Source organism: Misgurnus anguillicaudatus, chromosome 3 (genome assembly GCF_027580225.2).
Source record: "Misgurnus anguillicaudatus chromosome 3, ASM2758022v2, whole genome shotgun sequence".
NCBI classification, from domain to species: domain Eukaryota; kingdom Metazoa; phylum Chordata; class Actinopteri; order Cypriniformes; family Cobitidae; genus Misgurnus; species Misgurnus anguillicaudatus.
The window spans coordinates 41234001-41246283 of NC_073339.2; the positions used below are offsets into that span (position 1 = coordinate 41234001).

General features: G+C 39.0%; 1 protein-coding gene across 1 annotated transcript in view; it reads right to left on the minus strand.

Annotated features, from left to right (window-relative positions):
• The window catches only part of grin2ab (glutamate receptor, ionotropic, N-methyl D-aspartate 2A, b), a 133512-nt gene that overhangs the window by 27696 nt on the left and 93533 nt on the right, over positions 1–12283 (minus strand). Inside the window, exon 4 of the mRNA XM_055206009.2 lies at positions 9090–9685. Within this exon, the coding sequence (XP_055061984.1) occupies positions 9090–9685 (596 nt within the window). The remainder of the gene's footprint in view (positions 1–9089; positions 9686–12283) is intronic.

Here is a 12283-nt window from a genome sequence, read left to right on the forward strand (position 1 = left end):
AACCTTTAAATGGCACCAAAGACTTATGTGAACAACACCAATCATCTGGTAATCACACCGGGGCTGACATCTCCAATGCAGCCAATAAGAACTACCCTAGCAGTTATTATGTTGTTTTGAGTGCTGGAAGACAATAAATAGGAGGTCAACAACAAGGGAGGGCTACAACATAATGCTTCAGAATCAATTTTCAGCAATCTTGACTTGCCTACAAGTGAAGCAAATAAACAAGGCTCGAATCAAAGGACAAGAAACGTCTCATGGAAAACGGATTTGTGCTCACATAACACGGTGCTCACAACGCAGAGGTGTTTAATGTTTTAAAAGTATATCAAACACGGAAAATACCCTCAGATGAAATCCTTGCTGAATTAGCATCTGCGTCACACTGTTCAGTAAGAAATGCAGTATTTGATACAATTTGACTGAGTGTTCCTGTAGCTAAGCAGACCGCATGAGTTTGATTTTATAGGGAATGCACATTGATCAAATGTATAGCTTGAACGAACTATAAGTCACTTTGGAGAAAGGTGGCATATGCATATGTAAATACGAAATAAAATGTTCAGTTTGAACACCTTGAAGATTGTTGCTTAAAGGGATTGTTCACCAAAAAAAAAAAAAATTTGCTGAAATTTACTCACCCTCAGGCCATCCGATATGTTACTGACGTTATTTCTTCAGTAGAACAATAAAGAAGATATTTTGCAGAATCGCAGTGCTCTGAGATTCATATTATGCAGGTAAGTGCTTTCCGCCACTTTGAGAGTTCAAAAAGCAGATATGAAGAGTTTGGTTCCAAAACGCAATAAATCCATTTTGACTAATTTGGGTAAAAATGTGTTTTCTATACCAAGAATCTTTAGGTTATTATAACATTAAAAATTCAAATCCATAATTTGATTTTCAGAGATTTATTATAAAAACTGATAATTTTTTCACAAAATGCAATAAATCCATGACAAGTTTTTTTCCCCAAAATGCTATAAATCTATTGAATCAATATATAAATGTGCATTCCTCTTTGCCATTTTATATTCATTTAGTTGACTAGTTGTACACACTGATTAAAAAATAAACATTAATGGCATTAATCAAAACATTTACTTTGTCATATTAAGAATATTGTCATTGCTGCTGTTATACTTGGGACGTTAGCGCTGAACTTTCTTGACAGCGATCCGCTGTAAAATGTTTTGGTCCTGCTCGATTTTCGTTGACTTCGAGTAAAATAATGGAAAGTTTTTCATAAGATCACCTGAGGTCAATGTGTTAGTATGACAGAAGCTTGATGCTGTCAGGAGAACAAGCAACAGCCGACATTTTTCCTTTGCCCGATTGCCTCCCGTAAATTATTCAATTTTGATGGCTAACGTTTCTTCCCCGCCACAGAAAACCACCACAGGTTTATCAATGCCATCAAAACGGCTATTTTGTGTTTGTTTGTTTGTTGATCACAAATTACAAAGTAGATGAGGAAAACTAGGATTTTGTGTGTATTCAAAGCACCACCATTATTGTTTACAATGCGTGGAATGGTGCGCTGTGATTGGTTAAGCGAATTTATTGCATTCTGCAGAGAAGGAGGACTGCCTTTTGTCACGGTTTGAAAAAAAGGGAGAAAAGATGACATAATAACACAGCAGATATCGGAATTTACGTAAAAATAAGAATTGACTTTTTCATAATGACCTGATACAATACTGATTTTGGCGGTATCGTGTATTTTGCGTTTTTCAACCAAACTCTTCAAATATATATTCAATACAAAAGTATTCACCATGACTTCTGGTGATATATTGACATCTTGACATCATTTTTTGCAAACAACTGAACATTATTTACAACATTATTAGCCTTAATGCAGAGACGATTGGCAAACCAGCCGCTTACTGCCACCTAAAGAGCAGAAAGGGGAAAGTGAGGCCCCCACAAAACACCAAAAGAAGAAGATTGCATTCATGTATGGCAGAGGCTCTGCATAAATGCCAATAATGTTGTAAATGACATTACATTTTTTGCAACAAATGATGGATTGGCTTTACAAGGCGTCAATATGTCACCAATATGTTACCAGGAGTCATAAGGAAGGATTATTGGGTATCTACTTTTTGAACTCTTAAAGTGGTGGAAACCATTTACTTGCATTATAGTTTACTTGCATAATAAAATGTTTTTTTGGGGTAAACTATCCCTTTAAAGGTGCAGTGTGTAAATCCCAGCGCCATCTAGTGGTGAGGTTTTGAATTGCAACCAACGGCTCAGTCCACTGCTCACCCCTCAATTTTGAAACGCATAGAGAAGCTACGGTAGCTGCCACCGGACAAACGTCATCTTCGGAGACAACTTAGTAAAAAAGTTTGTCCGGTAAGGGCTTCTGTAGAAACATGTTGGCACAAAATGGCGACTTCCATGTAAGGGGACCCTCAGTATGTAGATAAAAACATCTCATTCTAAGGTAAAAAAAACATAACAGTTTATTATGAAAGGTCTTCATACACCTCTGATGATATAGTTTTGTATATTATTTTGCATTTCTGTCAAGAGATCCTTCTAAAAATTACACACTGCACCTTTAAAGGAATAGTCTACTCATTATTAAAATATGTTATTACCTTAACTAAGAACTGTTGATACATCCCTCTATCATCTGTGTGCGTGCACGTAAGCGCTGGAGCGCGCTGCGACGCTTCGATAGCATTTAGCCCAGCCCCATTCATTCAGTGCTACCATTTAGAGACAAAGTTAGAAGCGACCAAACACATCAACGTCTTTCCCACTTAAGACGAGAAGTTTGGTGGTACAAAATAAAACGTAGCGCTTTTCTAAGCGGATTTTAAAGAGGAACTATATTTTATGGCGTAATAGCACTTTTGGGAGTACTTTGACTCGCCTGAAAAGTCCGCTCCCCCTCTCCCTCTCATAATGGGAGAGGGAGGGTGTTACTGCGCCGAGTCGAAGCACTCCCAAAAGTGCTACCACGCCATAAAACGTAGCTCCTCCTTTAAATCCGCTTCGAAAAGCGCTACGTTTTATTTTGTACCACCAAACTTGCTCGTATAACTACTCGTCTTAAATAGGAAAAACGTTGATGTGTTTGGTCACTTCTAACTTTATCTCTAAATGGTACCATTGAATGAATGGGGCTAAGCTAAATGCTATCGAAGCGTCGCAGCGTGCTCCAGCGCTTACGTGCACGCACACAGATGATAGAGGGATGTATCAACAATTCTTAGTTAAGGTAATAACATAGTTTAATATTGAAAATGAGTAGACTATTCCTTTAATGCATAAATTTAACTGTATAGTATAGTTGTATAGTTGAGTTGCATTCAGAAGTGAGCATTGCTATTGGTTGTATTCACACCGAAGGGCAAAACAATTACAGTAAATAATCTGAAGGGGAATTATTGTCTCATATGCATGAATCTAAAACGCAAAACAAATCGTAATGTTGCCTTGAAAACGTAGTTGAAGAAGTCACGTATAGCTTTTTTAAACTAGATTTCAACTTGTTTGTCTTAAAAACAAACAAACATGAAAAGAAGCAAGAAACGTTTCCCACTGAGTCTTTGGGTACATGAGCGCAAATTAACATTAAAATTGAAAAGCATATTAAATCTTAAATAAGATCTTGAATAAATTTCAAATTAGGTTTGAAAATGAATCATAAAGATGTGCCACCCAGGAGATCCCATTATGATAAATGGCAAAATGACTTTCTTTGAAGTGATTATGCTATATAGACACATTCTTTTGTGAAGTTGCTCAGTTTCGACCTTACGGGTAGCATCGCCCTTCAAGGTCACAAAAGCGCCATTTAGATTTCGCCCCGCGTGCGACTACATTAAGCCTGAGCGAGACAATAACAAAACACAACAGCGTTGATGATGATACTATCTCGATGCTATTAACAGTTAATGTGTCAGACTGTGAATAATTTCGACTGAAGGAGTCACCACAGCTCTGGCATAACAAAAGGATGCCTTAGGCTGCGAAATCAGTCAAGCGCTTTGAAGAAGAGACCTGTCGATGGCATGGGAGAGTCTTCTGTGTAAAGGTGATAATGTTGCAGGAAGAGCTCATGAAAGGAGCTGTTATGTTTGCGCTCGAATAGATACGGCAAGTCTGTTGGGCTCACAACAAATAGCAAAAGGTCTCGGATAAACATAAGCCTAGGCAGAGCTCTCCAAATAACTACAGTTAACCCATCACAACCAAGAATGCACAAATTATTAATGACTATATTGGCATTAGTCAACATATAACACATTTCCGTATTATTTTTATATTGCCATACTGTATTTGTTTTAAAATGAATGTTATTTCTGTATGAACATGAAATGGGCTTAGTTAGAGTGCATGGCAGATTTAATTTAAGTGAAAAACACAGCTATGAGCAGGGTACAAAGACTGCCATGGGCAAAATGTTTGTAAAAATGGGCACTGGCAAGTAACAGGCTTATGGCCAGTTTTCCTGCAGCTTCAAAAGGAACATAATACATTGATAATGTGACCTTTGATAATCTGAACATTAAGGGCTGGACAATAAGGAGTGCACAAAGGCCCAGGGCCAGCGTGAATGATGCTCGGGACAGTTGACAGAACTGTCACGTGTCTGACTGTGCCAACAAGTCCATGTGCACAAGATAAATGATTTTAGGCATTGGCCATTTTAAATATTCAAGCAAAGAAGACACAAAAGATAGTTTAATGTGCTACCCTTACTCGCCGTATGGCGTTTTTTGGCCAGAAATCTCTTAAATTGTAGTCTGTATGCCTTAAGTAAATGGGAACAATTCAGAAATGAAACTCTTGTGACAGCAGGGCTAGGCAGCATATGCCTTTACCATGAAAAAAAGTAATACGTAACAGATTTTTTTATTCTGTGTGTATAGACAGTTTCAGCAGTAACAACAAAAACAAGCGGCTTTCGTGGAAAACACGTAACTTCCGGTAAACTCCGCTAAGAATAAATAACAACAAAGTCCTTTTAAAGTAGTTTCTTTATATAACAAGCAAAATAAACAACACGTAGATTACCAACGAAACCAAAACATTTGTATTCTCGACGAGGTATTTGTTTAAGAGTTCTGTTTCAGCCAGTGTTGTTTTCGTCAACGATAACGAAATGATTTCGGTGACGCGCCATTTTTATGATGATAACGTGACAATGACTAGCTAAAAATGGCTCTAAGGTGACGAAAACATGACGAGACGCTTTTGAGTTTTCGTTGACGAAACGGAACGAAAATGATTATAAGTCTAATGTGCACAATGCATCTCATTTCTGCCTATTTTGCGTAAAATCTGTCTGTTTTTAGCTAAAACATATTAGCAATGCTGCCGCTTCCTACCCTTGTTTTGGGTACGCCCACCACCCGGCTGCCGCCATGTCGCGCACGCGCACCAGATTTCATTCAACAATAACACACCTTCGGCTGTGGCAAGCTCGAAGGACCGTGGCGGTGATGCCAATAAACGGAAACGACGAGATGATTTATGGACATACTTTCAGTGTAATCCATTAGACAGAAAAACGGAATGCATATTGGGAGACGATGGTAAATGAACTAGATGGGAAGAATACTATCAACCTCAAGCGGCACCTAAAGGGTCATCATGCTGATATTTTTTCAAAGGTAACTAACAAGTGACGCTGTTAACATATCATACACATTCAATTTTACTCGACAATCAGCTTGTGACACATTTCTACATGTATCTACTTGTCAAACCTAAGCCCATTTCCAATACTTTTTAACCTAAATTAATTTGTTAATTACTAATTACTAAATAACTTTTTTACTAAAATTGACTTAAACTTGACTTAAACCTTTTTGTGTTTTTGTCGACTAAAACTATTAAGTTTATAAGTGACTAAAATGTGACTAAAACTAAAAAGCATTTTCATCCAAAAGACTGAGACTAAAACTAAAAGGGCTGCCAAAAACAACACTGGTTTCAGCAACTAGTCAGACCATTAAACAAACAGAAACCAGAGGTAAAGTTCCGACCAGACGCGTAATTGCGTCACCGCACGTGCGTCTGATGACACAGTCTATACGGCAAAGTGTAAATAAGTGGGCGTGGCTAACTCAGCACTGCATCTTATACTGAATCTGACAGAGAAACATGGGAAATAATCTACACATAACAAATGAACGAGTAATTACTGTAAATTCACAATAAGCGCAAGTGAATCCACAGCGTCTCTCTTTCTCTATGTGCTCATGTTATTAAAGTGACTGTTATTGTCTGATTAACTTTTGTAACTTTAATAAGGATTAATCTATATTTAATTTATACAGTGAAGACTGCAGTATTACTCTACATTTGATTACTTCATTTCATTTCTGTTCCTGAATAACAGGATACTGTTAGATCAATCTGGAAAACTCAAACAGGACTGTTTATTTTATTTATATGTTTGTTCTGTTGTATTTATTTGCGCTTTTGCTCCTAATTGGATTATTTGTTCTTATTTTTTTACTTAACTTTATCATTACTTGACTTTAATAATTATACGTGGTGGGTCAAAAACAATGAAAAGAATATGCAGGCCTACTTCATGGCAAAAGGTTCTTAGCGTCGAGCCAACACTATCTTGTGGCAATTCGTACGTATTTTACGAAGTGGCTATTTCGTATTAATTTGTAAGACCACATTCGTACATTTTGTACGATTTGTATTTGCCACAGTGACGATGGGGTTAGGGGCGGGGTTTCGTTATCGTTTTTTTATCATAATCGTATGTTTTATACGAATAACTTCGTACGAATTAGCAAACTCAAAAAATATGGTTGGTCGAGCCCTGAAATTGAAAATTTACGTTTACTTGTAAGCAATGTGAGCACAGATATTAAAAACACAAAGTGTGTTACTGTATATCATTAAACAACACCGATAGAAAATTGCCTGATATTTTTTCTTTTACAGCAAATGTTACAATAAATATGGTGTCTATTCTTGCTACGCTGTCATCACAGGTAATGTCTGCCAATAGAATTACATAAAGACTCATCCAAATCCAGTTATATAACATCCTTTCTACAGTACTATGATGCCTCCATCTCTTCGTGTGTTTTTTTCACAGCAAAGATGTCTCCTTTTTTGCCTATGCTGCACTATGATAATCCTCTGGTTGGTTGAAAAAATGAAATGTTAAAAAATATATTAATGCCCATTTCTTTAACCCTACTGTAGGCTTTGTTATTGCAGATGCTCACTTGAAATCTTCTAAATCAATCCCTAAACTATGCCTGGTTACAAACACATTTTTCTTACTCTGCCTAACTAAATCCGATACTGTTTGAGTGCAGCTGTGTAGTATGTATACATATGTGTGTCTATTGGGAGGACTAACAGACTTAATTAAGCCAACACATACATTTGTCAGAAATTGGGTTTAGCCCCTGGGCGAGCAGAAGGAACGCACTCAGAACTACACCTGCTACCCATAAGCAGTCTTTGGGTTTATGCATATGATTGCCTTAAGACGTATATCTGATATACAGCCAAGTAATGTGGTACTGTATAATAATCTGCAGCTTTAAATGTAATCTTTGTGAACACAAGTCATTGCAACATTCTTTATGTAAAATAAAGCTGCTTACAGTTTTATATTCGTGTCCTCTGCTATAACAACCAGCATAATGCATCTATGCATCGATGTTGAAGGCATTAAGAAGGTTAATTCTAGCTCATTTGGATGGTGGCGTCATGCAAAATGTTCTCACATTGAAGAGTCTGCAGTGTCCCAGATACAGACAGCCTTAGCAACGAGGGAGAGATCAAAAGGAACACCTACTCGGAGCAGACGGATACCAACACTGCAAACAGCTACTGATGGTAACCCATGGCAACTCCTGATAACTGTGCTTTCCGGAAAATAGCCAAAGTGAGCGCTGTTCCAATCTAAACTAACAGTAGCTTATGTTTCAGACTACCGGGTAGATATGGACATCTTCCGGGCCGGGGCAGACTTCACAATGTTACCCAGAATGGAAATCAATCCGATAGCTGAGATATAAAAAGGAATCGGGCAGGAGGAATTATATGGGACCCAAAAGAGAAATCTTTGTGTCTTTTTATATATCCAGCATCTCTCAAATGAAACACGCAATCTGTTGCCTGAAAGTGCTCCTTGTTTGTCACTGCTAAGGGCATTAAGATGCAGAAATATTTGCAGAGATGAGAAACTCATTCAAAGAAAAATGCAACATCTATTTGACTTTTTCAAAATCATAATATGAAAGTGCTAAGCTGCTTTAGCCTGAATTCTACCCAGATAGCAAGCAACCACTATATCAAAGTTTGCACTCTCCAATAAAGTTGAAAAAATATAGAAATTCCACCATTATGGTGGTCAGTATTTGCTTTAGTTTGGCTGTTGACATTGATTTATTGGTTTCTGTCTTGTGCCTTGCTATCTGGGTAATCCACTGCATTAGCAGCGCAAAGGTGGTGGGTTCGATTACCCAGACATACTGATAAAAAATCCATACATTGAATGCACTGCAAGTCACTTTGGATAAAAGCGGCAGCATGCAAATGTAATGTTAATTAACTATGCATTGCAAAACTCCTGGTCATGTGATTTCAATCTAATGACCACCATTAAAAAGAGTCCTACCCTTCATTTAAAAACAGCTTTTTATAGATAGATCACTTATATGACTAAAGTCATCACCCCATTTTAAACACATTTTTCAAAAGTACTATTCATTTACTGTAAGAACTATGCTCATTTCCAAGTGCTCCCTCAATCCTATAGCTTACAGACAAATAGCACTATTGAAAGCTTAGCTTGCTCCTTTGTGTTATAGATCTGTTAGCCAGTGAAAAACACTTGTACAAGCAACTGTTGCCCAGAGAAGTAGGTGGCCAAGCTGTAGTACGACTTGACAAGCCAAAAGACACAGCATGTAGGCCCTGCACAACTAAGCTGTGATCACACAGTCTAAAAATGATTGTCGTTTATCATGTCAAAACTGATGAAATCACTAGGTGTCAAAGTTAACATACAGAATCAGTTTGTGGTTTGTATGAAGGCATTACTACCTTTAAGTGCACAAGGTATAGCTTACCTTCGTAGAGCACTTGGTGGCACTTCCGGCTTCTCTGACTGGCTGGTGCAGCTAGCTGTTCCATCAGGTATCCGACCTTCCTCCCGAAACATGGCAGCGGCTGCAGAACTGATGATTCCCACAGCATCCTGCACACGCTTCTCCAAAGGATAATCCCACTCGTCGTATGCCACAGATATCATCCCAGTTGGAAAAGCTTCTGGGGTATGTTCGATATTTCCTGTTGTGAGGCTTGGAACAATCCACACGAAACCAGCCCCAGTGAGACCCAACGAACGGGCTTCGTCTAAGACCAACGCTGCTTCGTCTTTGGAGCAGTACAGTAGTATGACGGGCGACTGGATGCGTTTCAGCTGTACGTGGGCTCGGTCCTCGGGCTCGCCGACCCCATCCAGCGTCACTACGCTCTGAAGGTCCCAACGTACAAAGCTGTGGTCCACCGTGACACGTACAGTGGCTATGAACTCCTGGAAACCTGGGAACTTGGTGGTGACCACAGAAAAGACGTGCCAGTCGTACTCCTCCATAATGGCAAGCATCAACAGTGCCTCCTGCTGGAGGGAGGCTCCAAACTGGAAAAATGAAGAACTGGCATCCTAGAAGAGATGAGAGAAAGAGAGATGGCAGAAGAGACAAAGAGAAAGGTAAACATTTTAAAAGAGGAAAATAATAATATAAAGTCAAGGAAATACATAGATCAGTTGTTTTCAAACTTTCAACTACCTCTTGTGTAGGGTGCATCCCTTCGCACAAAATTCATGACATAAACGATCTCAAACTTAAAATTTAAATTAAACAAAACATATTAAATAATACAATGTAGTGCTGTTGGTTAGTAGCCTAATTAATATTTTTATAAAATTTTATAAAACTGGGGCCCCATGGCACCATATGGTCCGCCCTAAGGGAGTCCAAGAGGCAACCTTCCAGTCTCTATTGTGAAGCCAACACGAAAGTGACTTAAACTGCAATTCATTGACTGGCCACTAGAAGCTGGCTCCAAAAGTGAGTCAATCCCATAGACCCCCATATTAAAATGCCCAACTTTACAGCAGTAATAAATATGTTTTCGTCTATATAGTTAATCCCCCCCCCATGACAACTGTGAGGGGAGTGAATTTTTTTGAAACTCATCCGTTTAAATTATATCAAGCCTTACGGTAGGTTTACATGGGGCGTAAGCGTTAAAGGCGGAGTGCACAATGCTTGAAAAACGCTTTGGAAAAGGAGACGGGCCGACTAACATAACACACTTATAGCCAATCAGCAGTAAGGAGCGTGTCTACTTACCGACATCCTTGCCGGGTTGCGTATGTGTGGGGCAGGTCTTTTAAAAGAAGGTCCAGATTCTATTGGGGTAGGGGCGTCTTTCTTTAGGTGATTTCAAATATCAACATTGGCTTTCAAACAGTGTGCACTCCGCCTTTAACGCTTCCCATTCACTTTTAATGGGTGACATCATGCGTTGCCGAACTAAATTCTGGATCTGTTGGCGCCGCGTCACTGCCGTTGCACACGGCAGAAGTTGAAAATTTTTCAACTTTTCAAGCGGCAACGTGTGCGTCAGCCAATCGGATCGCCTTATGCAAATAACCTAGACAGAGCTAGCCAATAACTTTATGGATGACCGGAGCATGTGTAGCGGCCACTGTGATTGGCTGTTGGCCACGCTTCAGACAAGCCTTCCGTCAACCGTTAACGCTTTCGCCCCGTGTGAATGTACCGTTAAAGTTCTGCATAATTAATGGAATGTCTATAAGAGTGACAGCTAAACTGCGTGGTTTCACAACTAGGCACCTGAGCTCCACCCACGTTCCGCCTCTTTGCCCATTTTTGGTTATCCATGAGTGATGTGCAGTGATGCGCTGCCAAGATGGTGATGGCAGGCTATGGGTGACGTTACGGACACTGTCTCTATTGTTTTTACAGTCTATGGTTGGCACACATTTAGACAGGGTTGTCAGAAATTTCTATGAACTTTTTACACAAAGGCAAGAGGATGTAAGCATCATGGGCTTGAGAGTCAGATTATGAAATGTTGACAACATCGTACAGATTTCTATCATTTTAACATGACATAACAAATGAAAAATGAGCTACCACAAATCATGGCAATATTTTTTTACCATGTTTGTGCTGTTGTTTTCCCACCAAAAATGGTCACTTCCTAAAGAGTGATGGTATTAAGCATCTAGCTTTGTTTTATACAAAAAAAGAGATAATGAAAGTCTAACAGAATGAAAAGAAAAACCTAAAACGATTACTCTCATGCAAGAAAACATGTTATTTTAAAATAGTGATGCCATATGGTAAACTACAATGCTTGCCATTCACAAAGCTGCCTTTGAGCAAATACTACCGGCGAATGTTACCTCACCCAATTAATATTCATGAGCTGAGACGATAAGGATTATAATGCCAGCCAATTCCACTCCATCTTAAATGTTTTCATGAATGTAATTTTGGAAGCAAAAAATGGGTCATGGATCAAAAAAGGTCGAGAACCCCTGAAATAGAGAAGGAAATAGGAAGAGCAGGAAAAGAAGACGTATCAGAAGCAGACAGGGAGCAGTTGAATACAGAGAGAGAGGAAGAAATTACTGCACACTGTCACCCAGCAGTCACTGAGTGAGTTAAGAATAATGTCTGCCTCCTCACGAGCTGACAGCTTGATATCTGAGAATACACAAACGCATAAACGGACGACAATGGGGCTTATGAATATCACAATTCACATGCTGTGCAAACACAAGCGAGTTGATCTGTCCACCACTGCGCCGTGACAGGTGCCACTACGCAAACAGTGGCACGCAGGTAACCAGGTGTTTCACAAGGAATAACATTGCACCTCTGCCGCGTAAAAAAAAAAAGAGGCCAAGCACAATTTCATTTGCATGAGGGAATCCTACGCTCATCTAGTTCAACTAAACTGTACCTCACTGTAACCGAACCTACGGAGAAAATTTAATCTATGGCATGTAACTGAGTCACGAGGCAATCCATCTCTCCGCACATTCAAGACCGAGCGAGCACCAAACTTCACGTAAAGCAATTATTTCAGGTCCTAGAAATATATGAAACACAAACAATTTAAGAAACATTAAAACTGTGTCCTAGATACACTCAGGAGTTAATAAATCAATGCAAATATAGTGGTTGCACTTAACAGGTTTATTTGATGGACCTATATGCAC